The following is an 18,805-nucleotide window of genomic DNA, read 5'->3' as shown; positions in this document are numbered from 1 at the left end:
TGAAGCAGACTAGACTGAGGGGCAGATGAAGCTCAAACAACTGCAGGAGCTGGAGCAGGAGCAAGAGAAGCATCGACTGTGGAAGAAGGGTGCCCAGCTGACCTTGGGTGCTTCGAAGTGACTGGAATCTCAGGAGACACAGAGCCATTGGACAAACACGGGCGCTCAGGCACTCTCTAGCGCTTATGAGAAGAAGGGGGATCGATGACAGCAGGAGTCTTTGTCACTACTGGGCGCTCGGGAGCCAAAGCAGGCTCTGGCGCTAGGAGATGCTCAGAAGAAGATACTCTGCAAGAAGCCAAGCGTTTACAAAACACCAAGCACTTAGAAGACCCTTCCTAACTCTCTACTACAGGAGGAACTGAAGAAAATTGCTCTGGACTGTCCTAACCACTACACAAAAGACTGAGGACTATCCAGGGTATTGCACTCTTAAACTTCTTGCAAGGCACTGGAGGAGAACACAAAATGCCACTTGCATGTCTTTTCAGTGCATGTGACTCATCTACAAAGTGCCACTGCCGCTTTGGAGAGGAATCCTCCAAACTCGAGGAAAGACAATGAGCGTCCATCAAAAAGCCTTTCCAATGGCGTTTGGCTGTAACCTGGGATTTGGCAACATGTTCAACCGAGGGGGCAACTACCATTGAGGGCAGACGCCACCGACCTCCCTCAGGCTACCAGTCTGACTCCTCCCAGGTTTAGGAGAGTTGTCATTGACCTTTGCCTACCAACAATTCACTTGCACTGGGCACTACTGCGTGCTCCACCAACACAACGCTAGCACTGGGCGCTACAGGGCGCTCCAAATCACTCGTTATCCATAAGAACTTTGACAGACGAAGCTAACTTTGCAATGGATTCAACGATCAATTCAAATCTTTTATAGATCTTTAACTTGAGGCTGGTCATGGGGTTGGGTTTGGAAGCACAAGAGCCAGGTAAAGGGGAGGGTTTCACAGGAGAGGGATCACTAATGGGATTAACAGAAATCACAGGAACGTCAATACTGATGTCAACATTATCAATAACAGAACTGAGATTCCTGCTAGCTAAAGATTTACTGGTCTCTCTAGCAGTAGCTTTTCTCTTCTTGTCCACAGCCAGTTTATTCATATGTGATTTCAAAGTCTTCCATCTCTTTAAGTCCCAATCAACACATTAGCTACAAGTTAACTCTTCAGAACATACTCGTCACCTACAGCCTGTGCAAACTGTATGTGAGTCATAAGATTCCTTGGTTCAATGAATACTGGAGCCTTTGCTGCAAAACCAAAAGCTGAAAGTCAAATCAGCTAAAGTCACAATTAAGGATCTATCACTATCTAAATGTGCTGAAAAGGCTACCAATACAGAATACTTCACCAAACGATGAAAAAACAACAGGAGAGACGAATTCCAAAATAGAATCAGCTGCTCCTAACAACTGGTGTACAGCTATCAGAAACAAACAAACTCTTTTGCTAACTGTTCCTCTTTTTCCCCGAAGGTGGGCAAGGATAGTTGCCTAACCAAAACAAAATAGCACGACCCGTGAATTTCAGAATTTTAGCTGCCAAGGAAGTGAAACTAATAACAATGTAATTACTTGCTAAGTTACTTATATAAAAAGTCTACTTAATGCGAAACATAGCACACATAAAAGTTCTTTCCAAATGGGAATCCTGAAAGATGGAAGATTGGTAATCATTCATGTAACTCTGAATATTATCGCAACCATTTTTTACACTGAGGCTATTAACAGTACATTAGTGCATTCTTCAACATCTACACAAATTTTTCTCCCCAGTTACCTTCACCAAAGATGAGGAGTACCTAAATAATCCTTGATAACACTACAGTTGTGGATAGTTTCAGTTACTTTTAACCTACACTCCAGCATTTACATAAAACTCAATATTGTAATTAAAAGCATTAACGTACCTGTAATCTCTTGTTGTGCATACATTTTGTCAAATTCATAAGGCCCTTTGTGGCTATGGGCAGTTTTGATCTGGAAATAAAACAAGAAAAATCTTGAAATTTACTTGAGATATATGATTGCTTTAAACACACCCATTTCCATACACTGGGTTATGGGTGTGAGGTCTTGTTAAACTATATTTGGGCTGGGCTGTACTACAATGAGAGTGTTATATCATTAAGTATTAGGCTGCAACAGTATTTCATCTAAAAATGAAACTGTTTCAATGCAAATATAGAAGGTTGCAATACCTTAACACACTGCATAGTATCAAGAGCTGGAGTATCATCTTCAAAAACATCTTCTTTTTCATGATGTCTATGGGAAACTTCATGTGCTAAAGAGCGGGCCTTGCTTACAGTAGATTCCATCTTTCGTCCGAGGAATTTTTTGAGCTGCGTCCTGTAATAAACTGGGTTTAAAAATGCAACGCAGTATATTAAATGAAGTAGAAGTATGATATTGCCAGTTTCAGATGTTGCTTTTGCCTCTTCCAAAACATTTTGCATCCTGCATATTTTTAGTTTCTTCAGCCACACCTACAACAAGACATTTTTAAGATAAAATAAAGTTTTATATATACTTAACCAGTAATTACTTAGTTAAGAGTTTCTACTCGAACGGCAGAGTTTTAGCCTCCGACTCTGTCTTTGCCATGAATTCCGGAAGAAGAGAAATACATATCATTTCCCGCCTTAGGAAACCAGCGTAGAAAACTTCCCAAACTCGCCCACCGTTCTATCTGCAGCTAAAGCCAAAAGAAAGAAAACACCTAATCAGTTGTCTTAACGTTAGAACTTCCAACAAATCTCATGAAGGAACCGGAGTTGGCAAGACTGGATGTTAAACTTAAAGGAACATAAATCATATTAGATCTTACTACTAGAAATTTTCGGGAGATGGAAAAACGTACTGCTACGTGCTGAGCGGTAGCTAGCAGTAGCGAAAACGTAAGAATCTTGACTTTCTGAAGGAATAAGAGAAAATCAGCTATTTTGGTTATGGCAGGCCTATAGATGGAATGACCTTCCTTACAACACCGACTTTCACATGTCCAGCTGACATGGTAAAGCTTACGGGTGACTTTCTCAAGCTGAAAGAAACGCTGTCTAGACATAGCTTTAGAGAGTCTGGTCTGTCTAGCTGTTTGCTCAGCTGTCACCTGCAACTAAGTTCATCACACAAGAGTTTGGATGACAATGGTGAGACTGCGGTTATCTAGAAGATTCTCCGCATGAGAGGGAACATCGGAACTTCTGTAAGGAGCATTAGGAGTTCCGGAAACCAAGATCGTTATGGCCTTCAGGAGCTAGAGTCATAGACGCCTTGACACTCCCGCAATTCCTGATTACCTGATGAATGAGACCAAATGGCGGAAACCGTACACCTCTAAAGTTCTAATGATCTTGTTCCTCACGAGTTCTCAGATATGAAACGGCAGTTACGATGTCGCAAAGCAGACCCACTACTCTGGTGCGCACTAGGACTGAAAAACACCCGAGGGGTTCCTTTACAGCCCTGAGTTCCCAAAGATTATTACTCCTCTCGTTCCCGATCCCTCCAGAGGCCTGAAGCCTGGGTTCATCCAAGGTTGGGGAGGGGAGACTATAGACCTTCCGGATGTCAGATGCGCCTCTTCTGACTATCACAGAAGATCCAACAAGCGAGAATCGTGCCAGACTATACCTGCATTCTTGATTCCTGAGATATACCTGAAGAGAAAAGCATGTGGAGACAACAAGACCCTGGAATTAAGAGAGAGAGAGAGAGAGAGAGAGAGAGAGAGAGAGAGAGAGAAACAGTCTTTCTAAGAGGCTTCTCCAAGTGGGTACTGGCTGTTCCCTGTTGGACAGGAGCACCTCTACTTCAACATTTTATACCCTCGACGATGCATAATTGCCAACACTGGAGACATGAGTTAGAAGTAACAAGTTCGTTATACTGGCCACATCCCCTGAACCCTGAGCAGCCACACTAATCATAGTCTGCTGTGATGCTACTGCTGACAACGGCTACACGAAACTGACCATGGAGGAGATATCCTCCTCCCTAAAAGACTGTTGCAGAGCGCAAAAGGCGCCCTCAACAGAACCCTCTCCAAATGTCAGGATAGTGAGGCAGAAGCTTTAAAAGAAGTCCCTCCTCTTCTGCCAAAGAACGTTGTACAGTCAGGCGAAATGTTAACCTGGTATGTCAGCTCAGGCAGTACCAGATCGGAGGGAGAATATCCATCTTGTCTGAGAAAACCCTATCAACCCGGACACATCCACATAGAGTGGGACAAGGCCTCCAACTGGCTGCGAAAGGTGTCCTCCAAGATACAAGCCTCCCTAGATGAAACTGAGACCAGACAATTGACGAAGGAACCCGAGAGAGAAGAGCCTCAACCGATACGCTGAGAGGAACCCTGATACCCACTGAAGGGTTACCCGCTACCTTGTTAAAACCCCTCCTGAATAGGAAGCAAGGTTGAATCCTGCTTACTCGACCCTATCAAAGCCACTAACCTACGTGTGCCTCCCTCAATGCCTGCCCGACACAGCCAGATTCTTTGATGATTGAGCAACTACCGGTTTTGCCACATATTGCGACTTGAACATCGCTTGATTTGGTAGTGTAGGCTCCTCTGGAACCTTGGATTGAGGATAAAGAGTGTGGATGAAGTCCAACATCCGCTTATACTCATTCTCATTAGCTGAAGAACTAATATCCAGTACCAGATCCTCTTCTTCAAATGAACAATCCTCAGACCAAGCCAGAACAGGAAAGTGGCAGGTGGACCCCTAGCAAATGCCGAACTTGAAAACCTGGAACTTGCCACACCTAGGTGCGTGAGACGGACAACTGACATATCAATTGTGAAAATATTGGAGGCACCAAGTAAGTTGCGCAAACCCTGAACCACCCAACGAGGATGACGCAACACCTGGGCGGATAACGCTCACTCCTGAGAGGGAAGAAGCCGCAACACCCAAGCACGCAAATCTGGATGTATCAAAACCGCATGAGAATGGGAATCCAGAACTGAAGACCTTGATGACCCGGAATCAACCCCGAATCTACATGGATGCCTAGACGGAGGGACAGAGAAACCTGCAGGAAAGTTGAGAAAGAAGAAGCTGAAGGAGGGAAGAAGGAAGAAGCCACACTCGGAGTAACCACCTAACGCCGATGTTGGACAGATGGAGAAGGTACCAACCGGACTGAACTCAAAGGAGTTTTGATGGGGAAGTTATGCGGTACCGGACCCAAGGTAACAGAGGAAGGAAAATTACCAGCTCTCCTGGAGAATGGAAAGACTGAGGAAACTATCGGTGCTGATACACTGAACACTGGCACAGGTGAACCACCAACTCCTGTAGCATCTGCAAGAATCGTTGAGGATACATTACAGTTAGGAACCTATAAAGAATGAAAATAAGGAGTTGCTGATGCCTCCACAAACACCAGAGAAGCAACTAGATCGGATGCCTGAGAAACTACAGGATTCGCAAAAGGTGATAAAGAAGACGGATCCATTAAAAATACCCCTTCCTTTAACCCCAAAGAGAGAGAGGGAGCCGCTGAAGCTCTAATATCACAGGGTTGAACCAAGAAAAGCCTTTGCTCTGCTGAGTTAAAAGCCAAGAAAACAGGATGAGCAACAAAGACCCTGCAGAGCCCTCTGAAGAGTGGACTGAAAAAGAAGACTGAAAAGGGCAATGGAAGAAGGCTTAGAAGGAAATGGGGGAAAAAAGGAAAAAAAAAAGGGAAAATTGCGTAGAGGCCAAAGAGGCCATAGATTTCAAAGAAAGAGAATAGACTGGTTCTGTTCCCCCTGCCCCTGATAATCTTGACAGACATCATTATCGAATTCAGAAAATTCTTTAAGACATGATCATGAATATGGGAAAACTCGATCGCCAGAATTACCACCAACACAAGACGAAAGAAATTTTAACCCGAAGGAAAAGGAACCTTCGAAGAAAGAGTATTCAAGGAAAAACAAAACAAATTCAGAACCAGATACATCAGAAACCAAATCTGAACGACCCTCCACGGATCTGGAAACCTTTTGTTGCACAGGGCACGAAGCAGGAAATAAAACCGACGATTGATCTAAATGAAAGACCTAAACATTAGCGACCCCAACCAAACCTGAACCCAAAGAAGACTGCATGTTCAACTACTCTTCCTGAATACTTTCTAAAGTAGAATTCCTACTCGTCTGAGTGATTCCTAATTCTAATCCACCTTAGAACTTACGCTTTTAGAGGGGGGGGAGGGAACTGCTGCCAACACTGCCTGCTCCGCGGCAGGGGGGGCGGCAGATCCTACCTTCAAGGTTTGCGGTTCTCCATGACCCCCAGCACCTGTTAGGGCTGGTTCTGGAACAGGCAGGGGGGCTGAAAAAGAACGATTAGTGTCTACAACACTAGTCCTACTACCACCCTTATCTCTAGTTTCCATTAATTTAGTCATAAAGCTATTTAGGAAAAAATAGACTAGACATACTAGCTGGTAACTTGTCCTCTAACTTTTTGAATAAAGAAAAGTATACCTTAGTTTTACCAGACCACTGAGCTGATTAACATCTCTCCTAGGGCTGGCCCGAAGGATTAGACTTATTTTACGTGGCTAAGAACCAACTGGTTACTTAGCAACGGGACCTACAGCTTATTGTGGAATCCGAACCACATTATAGCGAGAAATTAATTTCTATCACCAGAAATAAATTCCTCTAACTCTTCATCAGCCGGCCGTGGGAATTGAACTCCGGCCCATCGAGTGACAGTCTGAAGCTCAACCGACTCAGCCAACGAAGGGGTACTTTTTGAATAATTCTTCCATCTGACCTACCGACCAAGACTCGCAGCCTATCTGACTGATACTACACTGCATCTTCCTACATAAAATACAAACAGAATGTCGATCGTGTTTGAGGGTACTCATCCTACGCTTGCAGGACGTGTAGGGCCGATGAGCATCAGCATCTCCAGCAGTAGAAGGCTCTGTCATCGAAGATGTAAACGAAGTGGAAGTATCGGCGCTAGCAGACAGCGACGTCTTCTTGTTTGACTTATCTGATCGAGTCCAAAGTAACGATCCCAAAGTCAAAATCGGGAGAGAAGTTCCAAATCCAATCAATAAAGTATCCACCCAGGAGAAAATGCGTTGAAAACAGACCAAATCGTGATCTGCTGTCCAAATTCTTAAATGGAGGTCGGGCTAAATGACCAAAAGTTCATCTGATGTGGGACACACCCACACAGCATGGTGAACAAAAAGCAAATTGGGGATCTCGGCCTCATTCGGCCAGGACTTGCAGCAGTGTTGCCAACGGTACTTCAGGTAACTCATTTGACAAGATTTTCCTGTAAGCGTTGGTAATGCTGACAGTTAATTACCCACTTAGTGGGTAAAAGCTATGGGGATGTAGTTCGGGCTGGTAGGTGACCAGGGCTAATTCAGGTGTTCAGGGAGTGTATTGCAATATGTCATTTTTATATAAGTAACTTACCCAGTAATTCCTTAGCTGATTCCACATTGAAAGACAGAGGGGAATCATGGACAACAGATTAGGCTAGCACTGAAAAAGTGTTTGTTGTTTCCTTACCTGGTGTGAGAGCTGTTGCAGGTAGATACTGCCTCTGATTGGTGATCATCTCAACCTGTAGCGGCATGACAGTATGGCCATAAGCGCCTCTACTGAAGTGGGCCACTTCGCAGCAAAGGGGTATTCCGAAGGCTGATGAAGTATAAAACAAGCTTTGCGACAAAGGTGCTTACTGAAGGCTGACAAAACATACATAATCAACCCAATACCACGCCAATTAGGGACACAGGTCCCAGGACACTGCAGTTTTCCTAAATCGTCTCAACGTCCCGCAAGTAATACATCGCAAATACTGATCTGCACTCCCAATATGTTGCTTGTAAGATCACAGAGGGAAAGGTTGTGCTTGAAAGCTACAAAAGTGGCAACTGCCCATACATTGTGTGCTCTATCCTTTAAAAGCGTTCTTCGACAAAGGTCTAGAAGGATTCTTCACGGAACACCACAGATTACTGAACTGTCCTCTAATCTTCTCTGTACGATGTAAATAGTACCTGAGGGCTTGTACCAGACACAGGTCTCTCTCTTCCTCTCCCATACCTAGGTTATCCGTTAAACTTTTAACTGTGATAGAACGAGGCCAAGGATGAGATGGGTTCTCGTTCTTTGCTAAGAATCCTAACAAGAGGGAGCAAACCGCATCCCCTTGAGAAAAACCAATCCTTTCATCTATTGCAAGAAGTTCACTTATTCTTTTTGCTGTGGCTAAGGCCACTAGAAAAAGTCTTCCATGTCAGATCCCTTAGTGAGGAAGAACTCATAGGCTCAAATCAAGGACTAGCAAGCCACTTAATGACTACATGAAGATTCCAAGAGAAGGTCTCCTCTTTTCTAGACTTGGAGATATTAAAGGATTTAATGAGATCGGACAAATCTTGATCGTTCAAAATATTAAGCCCTCTATGGCGAAAAACAGAGACAAGCATTGCTCTATAGCCCTTTATTGTCAAAGCAGACAAGCCATTAGAAGATCTCAAATAGAAAAAGGAAATCTGCTGTTTGAGCGATAGATGTTAAGAGGAAACTTTGTTTCTTCTACAACAAATCCTAAACACTGACCACTTGGCCTGTTAGATATTTGGCGATAGCCTCCGCCAATGACTTAGAAAACCCTTTCGCTAGGATGAGCTTGCAGACAGTTGAAATCCTGTCACGGCCAGAGAGGACAGACTTTGATGGAACTTCCTGAAGTGGGGTTGTCTGAGAAGACTTGGAATCTCGGGGAGGCGTCTTGGGAAGTCTACGAGGAGATTGAGCATGTCTGGGAACCAATCCTTCAGAAGGGGGCAATGAGTGTCATTCTTACATTGCAGTAAGAGCGGAACTTCTTTAGTACCTCTCAAATCATCCTGAATGGAGGAAAGGTGTGAAGATCCAGGTTGGACAGTCTAGTATCATCACATCCGTTGCACAAACTAGTGGGTCCAGGAAAGGGGAGCAGAATAGAGGCAGGCAGTGGTTTCTGGATGTCACAAATAAATCTATGGTCAGCTGACCCCATAGATTCCAAAGGCTGGAAGACATAGAAGATCTAGAGTCCATTCTGTGGGCAGAATTTGATTCTGACAACTCAATTCGTCCGCCAGGACATTGCACTTGCCCTGAATGAAACGAGTAACCAAACAAGTTTGGTTCAGATCCGCCCAGCATAGAAGGTCCCTCACTACTTCCCAGAGAGAAAACGAGTGGGTTCCCTCTTGATGATTCATGTACACCAAGGCCGTGGTGTTGTCCGCATGGACCTCCACCATCCTGTGGCGGACCTCTATTGCAAAGTGGTGCAGACCCAGATGTATCGCTTTTAACTCCTTTATGTTGATATGAAGTTTCTTCTCCTCTGAGGACCACCTTCCGGAGACTTCTAGGTTACCAACCTAGATTCGACATGTTGGAAAAGAAGTCTAGGTCGGGGCTCACCGGGAGAAGAGATTTCCCTTCTGTGAGTTTTTCTTTCGACCTCCACCACCGCAGATCCTCCTTTATTTCTGAAGTCATCGGAAAGAAGTGATGATCTTGATGAACCTTCCAATCTCAGCAAGCTCTTAGGTAAAACTGGAGTGGTCTCATATGTAGCCTCCCTAGTTTTACCAACTGTTCCAGAGAAGCCAGCATACCCAAGAGACACATCCACTGAGTGGCAGAGCATGAGCAAAGTGAGAGGAGCAGGTCTACTTTCCTCAGGCGGTCTTCTTCTCTCTTGAGTGACGGAGAAGCCTGAAAACTCAGGAGAGTCTATCTGAACCCCCAAAATAGAGAATCTTCTGAGTGGGGGTCATCTGCGACTTCTCGTGATTCAGTAAAAGTCCCAATTCTTGAGTTAAAACAAGTCTTCTGCAAGTCCTCCATGCAATGCTGCTCCATGGTCGAATTGAGTAACCAATTGTCCAGATATAGCAATACTTACTCCTGCTAGATGTAGCTATCCCGCCAGGGGAGCCAACACTAGAGTGAATAACTGTGGGGCAGTCGAGAGACTGAAACAAAGTGCTTGGAACTGATAGACTTTATTCTCAAATAATAATCTGAGGTATTTCCATGAGTCTATGTGGATCAGAATATGAAAATGTGGATCTTGCATGTCCTGGGAGATCATCCAATCTCTCTGACGGATGGACACAAGAACTGAATGAGTGGTCCCAGTGTCGAATTTTGTCTATTTTATGAAGACATTCAACACACTTACATCGAGCACTGGCCTCCAACCTCCTGAAGCTTTGGGCACTACATAAAGACGATTGTAGAAGCCCTTCAATATTACATTCTTTACTACTTCTGTGGTTTCTTTGTTCAGGAGAGAGGAAACCTCCTTTGAGAGAGCCGAATATCTCTCCGATCCTATGGAGTAAGCCGTCAATATGACGGGAGTACTGGTCAAGGGCGGCCTCTCCTTGAAGGGGATGGAGTATCCCTCCTTTAGTATTTTCACTACCCACTGATCCGCCCCTCTGTTGCTCCATCTCCCCCAGAAGAGACGTAGCCTGGCACTGACGCAAACCTAACTGTCCCTCGAGATCTGGACTGGGGCCTCTGTTTGCCTCCACGAAAGGGCCGAGGCTGAAGAGGGGAGGTGGTTTTGGCAGAGAAGGTAGGCCAATCCCTTTGGCGCTGAGTTGATTGGGTCAGAAGATCCTGCATTGACTTCCTGAGTAGGCTTCCTTACTGTGGATTGTGGGAATAAGTGCCATTTGTCAAGCAGGGAAGACAGAAGAGCCGATTTCTGTGGAGTCGTCACACCTTTCGACATGAAAGTAACCCAAAGTTCTCATTTTTTTAAAACGCCCATAGCATAAAGGGCAGCTAGTTCCTGGGAACCATCCCTAATTGCCTTTTCAGCACAGGAGAGGAAAATTAAAATTAAGAAGTTCCGGAGAGTTGTCTCTTGGAAGAGTGGGATCCTGAATTTTCTTGGCAACCACACCTACACACCAGTCAAGAAAACAAAACTTCCAAAGATTTAAAAAGAGTCAACAAATGGTCCTTCTCCTGAGCTGAAAAGAAAACCCTGCAAGAAGCGAGAGCAGATCTTCGTCCCGAGTTGATGAGTGCCGAGAAGTTCCCCTGGGAGGAGGCAGCCACTCCCAGGGAAGGAGCTTCTCCCATCGCGTAGGACAAACAGCGCATACGTGCAAAACGTGAGGGTGGTACGCTAAAGCAGGGCTTCCCTTGTTCCCTCTTCTCAGAAAGCCAATTCTCCACCTCGCTTAGAGCTTTCTTCGACGAGGAAGAGAGAACCATCTTAGGAAGTCTCACAGTCCGAAGGCTGGTTACTCATCATGAAAGACGAAGCTGGAGAGGAAGGAGCAGCAGGTGTGAAAAAGTCCGGGAATTGCTGAAGAAGGAATTTGCGCGGGGACGTGTACGGAGTCGAGGTTGAGTCCTGATCAACATCATCATCAGAAGAGATCGGAGACAATACCGGGTTTAGCTCAGGAGCTGTCAGCGCTGAAGGTTATTGAAGAAGTTACAGGATAGTGTCTAATTGACGCTATAAGGAACCAGTGACAGGTCTAAAGCGGAAGAGGGAAGGTTCATAGAAGAGCGAATCCCCAAAACGGGTCGATAGCGCGCTTCAGGGTGTTCAAGCACTTGGGGAAGCTCAGGAGGTTCTGGGCGCTCAGGAGGTTCAGGGCGCTCAGGAGGTTCAGGGCGCTTGGCTGCTACTGGGCGCTTGGCTGCTTGAGGGCACTCAGCTGCTCGTTCAGCGTGAAACGGACGCTAAGCTGATCCAGGACGCTCGGAAAGAACAGGGCACTTGTGCGAGACAAGAAGCTGCTCGCTTGAACTGCGTTTAGAGTCCAATGGGGAACGCCGCCAAGAGGAAGAGGAGAGTCTAAACCTTTGCTCCTGGTGCTGAGGAGAGGAGAAACACTCTGGACTGTCCCACTTGCTGCAAGAAGGCTGAGGACTGAAGGAAGGCTCCCTCAAACTCTTGCAAGGAAGATGCAGGGACTGATCTCTACCCGATGAGTGTCCTTCAAGTGAGCAAGCTTCGTCAGGGAAGCGCCGAAGGCACCTCTTATGAGGCGAGGACTCCTCTGAGCTTGACAAAAGCCGAAGCACATCCGAAACGCCTTTCCAACAGCTGTCTCTAGTCGCAACCTGGGATACAACAGGCCTGTTGGACTGAGGAGACGACTGCCCGTGGGCATACCCCACTGACCTCCCTTGGGCTACCAGTATGCCTCCTCCCAGGTAGAGGGGAGCATGGCAGGGACTGTTGCCTAGGAGAATCAGTGGGACGAGCAGCCACCTCCTCCACTGACACTTCACTTTTATCACTCTTTTCCAATTTGTCCAACAGGACACGCACTGGCACCCCTAACTGGGCCACTGTACTCACTACCAAATTCAACCGTTGATGAAATTTATTTTCAAGGCTGGTAAAGCAATCAGGTTCAGAAGTATTGGAGCCAGGAGGAGTAGGTGGTTTAGAAGAAAGAATTGATGCAGGTGGGGAAGGGTTAACAACAGGTGAAATAACAGTAATATCGTACTGTTAGATTTAGGTGTCAGAGACTAACTATTTTCCCGCCGGCTTTAGCAGCCGCTTTTCTCTTTCGGTCCCTCTCTAATTTAGCTAAATGTGAAGCTACTGTCTTCCATTACTGTTCCCCATTCCTGCACTCGTCACAAGTCAAATTAATAGAGCAAACCTGCCCTCTGCAATTGGTACACATAATATGAGAATCATATGTCAATTTTGTCATCCAGGTATTACAGCCTTTACTGCAATACCAGAAACTAGAACTAGTGTCAGACATGCCTAAACTAGCTTGAATGTCACAATTGTGAAAAACGTCAAAGAAAGTCAACATCAAATAACAATGCCGAAAGGCTACCGTAACAAAAATACTTCACTAAATGGGAAGAAACCAATGAATCAAAAAAACCAAGGTACTTCGTCAACACCAGACGTAGACTCTATGAGCGGCAGGAACAAATTGTCTTGTTGGCAGTGTTGTTCCTCTCTCTTAGCCCAAACTGGGTGGGGTCTAGTCACCTACACTAACAAATTCTAGCTGCCGTTCAAGTAGAAACTCTTGGCTAAGTAATTACTGGGTAAGTTACTTATATAAAACTTAAATTTAGTGGTACACTTAGCTGACCTGCTCCACTGCCACTGAGTGAAGGATTAATAAGAATTTTGTTATTTATTGAAATCACCATTGAAAATTAGCTAATTTTTAACAAATTCATAACTGTAATGCAACTCTTAATAAATGTGTGTTAGTTATGATAACTAAAATTGGCAAACAGCTGTTTCTCAATGTTAGTTACAGTAACTAACATCAGTAAACAGCTGCTTCTTGATTCAGTTGTGTCAGTACTCGCTGTTGTTCATGCCAGTGTTTTGCATGCAACAGTAAGTGACTTAATTTTAACAAATAGTAATGAACGACTACCAGTTAGATTTAGTCAGCCTTGTGCTGACACGGGCTCTTGCTTTTCAGCAGCCCGTAATAGTAATAAATTCTTGGACAAGCCACAAGTTTTGTATACCTGGCTGAATGTACGGAGGTTTGCACCTAACCTACCAAACTTCTGGTCCTAGGCCTACTAATTAGTTATAAGGAACTTAGATATATATATATTATGTATTAACAATGGAATCTAACAAAACTGATACAAGCATAGGAAGTCTAGCCTAATATAACCTACTAAAAAATAAACACATATAAAACATGGCCTTGTGTAGTCTACCAAAAATGCACCTTGCACTATACACAATATATTTGCCGAAATCATGTTCTGTGACAAAATTATAAGGATTGCAAGATACACGAGACTGGATAATACATGACTGTATACGCAAATTGCGGTTATTTTTAATGCTGTACAGTTTTGAGTTTTACAGAATGTTTTTGTTGCAGATAAATTGTACTTGTGTATTTACAGAGCAAGCTTCAGTTCTGAAACCCCCAAAAATTCCAAAATCTGATACACCGCTGCCCCAAGGGTTTTAGATAAAGACTGTGAACCTGTACTGTACCTAAAAATACCATTCAGAGAAAATTGAAACTCTTGGATACATACATCATGAAAGAAAATCTACAAGTAACCTTTCCAATGACACAAAAGCACCAATCAAAAACTTGCATTTTGTTTTTCACTGCAGAACCATCTGCTTCAGGGAGTTTCTTTATATTTACATCTAAGATACTTGCTTCATGTGATTCCTGCCCATCAACTTCTGAGTTACTGTCAAAAGAAATCACAAAGTATTAAAGAACATGATAACTTGAAAATTACTGTAGAAAATTTTCTTAGGTTCCTTTACTGATATGACATTCATCCGGAGAATGCAAGGATTACTAACAGTCTCTGATGACCACCAATACTGTGTATGCAGCTAAAATATTCCTGACACTCTCACCACATGCTTTACCTTTCCACTTACTGATATGTATTGCCAATGAATGAGAAACATCACTTAGAAATAATGTATATATGTATTCTTTTGTGCCTGTTGTTTAAGCTGGGAAGCAGGCGTTTGTAGTTTGTGGCTGTCAACTTCCCGCCATTCATCGAGGCACGCTTTGCTAAAATGCATTCCTTTAAATTGTGACTAAAACTTGGAATGTCATGTCATGTTTCTGTCAGACTATCTTCTAGTTAGTCTGGTTGATGAAAACACTACACTTACATGCTGCTACATTAATCTGATACTTATGACATTCTCCTTATTTAGAAGAATTAGACATATACGCTACTAATATCCTTATACAACTAAGCAAAAATAAACAATGCTCTCTATGAAACCCCCACGCATGGGAATTAATCCATCAACAGATGAATCCCAATTCATTCTTCAGGAACTGATCAAAACTTCAATAAATCTTACCTATCATATTCACTGGTGAGCCCCATGCTATGAAGAGAGAGAGGGTTCACGTGTGACAAACACTCTTTAGCATCCTGGAGGAGTGGTGTTGTAATTACTTCCCCTAACATTTCCTGAAAAAAAGAATATCAATATAAAACTAATAATCTAAAAACCTTCACCAAAAACCTTCACCAGCAAATACAGGTGGTCCCCGGTTTTTACGGGGGTTTTCTTCTACTGAACTTAACATCATCGAAAATCGTCAAAACAAATACAATGCATTATTATTGAGTTTTACATCAAAAACCCAAATTAATTATTCATTTAAATCTCCTCCTTCAAGGTTGTTCAAGTCGAATTAAGATCCACATTAATTTTCCATTGTTCAAGGAATTTCATTAATTTTCCATTTCATGTACAGCAGGTCCTATTCATTAGCTTATTAACAGATCCTGTCATTTCTGCTTAGTTGGTAGCATAAATATCATAGGAAAACAGAATGCTCATAAATAAAACCTCTAAATCAAGGACCATTCCTTCAACAAAACTTAAAATGAGATCATTGTGGTTCCTTGTAAGTAACACCTTAAACATCCCTTTATTTATGTAAGCAATGTCAGAAATTCCTGAACACATTCATTCTCAAGCCCAGAAGAACCTGACAGGAAGCATCAGTAGCCTAATAGCCACTTACAAGAGCATCATGAAAATCTGCAGTCTATATAAATAACGGTAGATCTAAGCCGGCTGTCGCGGTGGGCTAGGTTATGGCAGTTGACATTTTTTATAGAACTTTACTTGCTGAACAAGAATTTAAAGTAATATTTTGTCGCTTGGCTGTAATTAAGCTGTAATTTACCTTAGAACTGTAGCCGACGGTAAGGGGGACCGGTTGGGAATCTGGGTCCTGGGTGGGTAAAAACACTTTCGAGAATAGCTCACGGTGAGGGGACCCGTTGGGAATCAGGGTTCTGGGTGGGGTAAATAACTTGGGAAAAGGTTTGGGCAACTTATTGTTGTATTTCCAGTTATATACGTCATTTGGAAAACGAAAAACAAGCGTAAAAATAAGGGGAATAAATGATCAGCGCGAAAGCCATTACAAAGGTACTTTTCACATATCACTACTACTGCTGATTCCAGGCCATGTCACGCATGCTGTGGTCTTACAGGGGAGCTTTCGGTTCATCCAATGCCTCCAACTGAGAGAGTTGTTGGTGGGTTTTTTGGCGGGTGGCTGTACCCAACCAATCACGTTGCAACGTTACCCCAACATTACATTTCACCCAGGTGGAGAATTTGGGGGATACATAAACTCAGTTACATGTATTCCTTTTGCTCAACTGTTTTATAACCGTTTCCTATTCGTTGTAGCTTGTGCCTACAACGTTCTTCCAGTACTTTTCCGTTCACAAATATATTGACGTCTCTTCGCAACATGATTTTACCATAAATAACTTACAATATTACTTTACATTTGTCGGCAGACACCTGAAGCATGAATATGGGGTAGGAGGAGAAGGGTCTTGCAGGACGTTTCGCTACCACTTTCTCTCAGTGACCTTAACAGAAAACTTTTTTTTACATAATTTGTAAGCCCTGTGGTTGGCGCGCACAGCACAATATTACCGCTTGCCAGAGCATACGAGCCTGCCAGATTATTTTAAAAAATGCGGATAAGGCGCGCAGCGCCGTTCCGCTACCCCAAAACTGAAAGCAGAAATACACTTTTAGCACCCCCAACTTCATCCTTCCTACCCTGTTCCGGTGCAGTTCACCGGCACAGTTCACTCACTCTTCAACCCAGCATGATGACGGACGTCACCCCCGGAACCTCCCGCTCCTCTGAGCCTGTAACCAAGTGCAATTTGCCTCTTACCTGTGTCAATTGCTACCTTAGTTATAAGGACTACATTGTACTGGGGACAACTATTGTATCTGATTGCTGGAGAGCTTATGACTGCCTGAAGGACGAAGGCTACGTGCACTTAACCGTCAATCACTCCATGAACTTTGTGGACCCAGTAACTGGTGCGCATACAAATACTATTGAGAGGAGGTGGAGGGAACTTCGTGAGACGACGCCTAGGTACGGCCGTAGGAGGTACAACTTCGTCGGGTACTTGGCAGTAGCCCATTTTAAAATCCACTTTGATGACCCGAAGACGAGGCTCCACGCATTTGTAAAGGCGGCAGCTGAATTGTACCCTCCACCCCTTTAAGGTAAGGTTCCTAAACTATCTTCTTTATTAGTAGGTAGTTAGGTCACCTGTGTTTTTGGTGTTATTAGGTTTTAGTGCTTTTCATGTAGGAGCATTATTATTTTTGGGTAACTGTCATTTACCGCCATGTTTCTACATAACAGTCCTACGTCACTTTACCAACTTGTACCTTTTGTGCAGTACCTCTCCTTTCCCCTGCTGAACATATGGCTCCCTAGTGGTTACATAACCCAAAATGGCGGATTTGTTTACCGTTTACGTTTCTTCGCCCCGATGGCAAGCAACGGTTAGTGTGTAGTTGAGGTAGCCTGTGGCAGTTGACGTTTTTCAGTGTTGCTTTGCTTGCTTTGCATGAGTTTAGGGTAATATTTTGCCCGTCGGCTGCAGCTAAACTGTAATTTACCCTTGAGCTGTACGCGCCAGTGCAGGGGACCCACGGTACCGGTGTGCAGTCTTCGAGGGTCAGTTACGCTTTAGTTACAGCCGACCGACAACATTTTACTTGAAATTCTTGTGCAGCAGGTCAAGTTCTATAGAAAAACGTCAACTGCCATAGGCTACCTCACCGCAGACAGCGGGCTTAGAATTACCCAAATACCGTTTCATAATAGCAAAATCACAATTTTGAACCTGCTGAATACTTATAATAAACTATCTATAACACGGAAGGTCAAAACTGAAACTAGCCTACCTCCCTGAGGTCACCAGAAATCCAGCTCTCAGAAATGGCTGAGAGGCTCATCACACAAACACTTCCTGCGACCTCACAAGTCGAGTAATATACCCGCAGCAGCTTTACTCCAGGCGGAAAACAATCATCATGAAAGATAAATACGAAAACACCTACCGTCGACGAAGAGACAAGACGCAAAAACTTATATATGTAGTCACTGACGCCGACTGACGTTTATGGATGTAAACAAAGCGAAACACTTTAGGCTCGTCACCCGACGTCACACAAACAGACGGGACAGACATTTCGTGCCTCCTGACCACTCACTGAATATACCTGTGGGCAGAAAAAAACCAACAATCACGAAAGAAAAACACGAACATATATACCGTCAACAAACGGACAAGTCTGCCAAGACTGGTTAGCAAAAATACTTTAGGCTCGTCGTCACCTACTTATTTCCACGAAGGCTTCTTCTTCTTCCCAAGCAGCGAGCGCCCTTTTCATATATTATAGTGTCATTTTATCAGAACTTAATTGAATTGCCGACGTGTCTTTCGAACATCCAGTTTGTTCGAAGAAATGAACGCCTTTCTTCACTTATTTTGGGAAGAAGTGCTGTTGCACCTACTTCCTCAAAACCTGTGGCTAGGGTTGCCACCTTGAGCTCAGAAAAATACAGAACATATAGTACCTGGGAGTTGTATAAGGAGGAAAAGTTATGGCGAATGGAGCAAGTCTTTTCAGCTGGGTTTCGGGTCGTGCTGGGAGCTCCCAAGAAAATTTTGAAATGTGTCCTATTTCTGGCGCATTCTAGCCTTTTTGTGCAGCTAACATGAGGGTGAGGAAGAGATGTTTCATATTTGATGAGGACTAGAAGCTTGCTTTGAGGTTGTCAATTATCACTGAAGTGACAACTGACAAGTCTATAGAAAATAAAAACAAAATGACATTCTGTGACACAATGAAAAATATCATATTATATTATATACCTTCAAGTTTATTTTATTCTTTCAGTAATATACAA

At 43.7% G+C, this 18,805-nt stretch overlaps 1 protein-coding gene across 1 annotated transcript; it reads right to left on the bottom strand.

Moving 5' to 3' along the window:
* Window positions 1–1,172: 1,172 nt before the first annotated feature.
* On the bottom strand, window positions 1,173–18,104 carry LOC136837947 (WD repeat-containing protein 44-like). Its single transcript, XM_067102815.1, has 6 exons — window positions 17,953–18,104; window positions 14,902–15,014; window positions 14,157–14,258; window positions 2,215–2,365; window positions 1,924–1,993; window positions 1,173–1,279 (listed from the first exon to the last, which is right to left on the bottom strand). Exons 2-6 carry the CDS (start codon window positions 15,009–15,011, stop codon window positions 1,173–1,175), a joined length of 540 nt encoding a protein of 179 aa, XP_066958916.1. The 5' UTR covers window positions 15,012–15,014; window positions 17,953–18,104.
* Window positions 18,105–18,805: the final 701 nt, after the last annotated feature.

Source organism: Macrobrachium rosenbergii, unplaced genomic scaffold (genome assembly GCF_040412425.1).
Source record: "Macrobrachium rosenbergii isolate ZJJX-2024 unplaced genomic scaffold, ASM4041242v1 13902, whole genome shotgun sequence".
Lineage (NCBI taxonomy): Eukaryota > Metazoa > Arthropoda > Malacostraca > Decapoda > Palaemonidae > Macrobrachium > Macrobrachium rosenbergii.
Note: the sequence above shows the minus strand (reverse complement) of the source record. Positions and strands in the feature narration are given on the sequence as shown.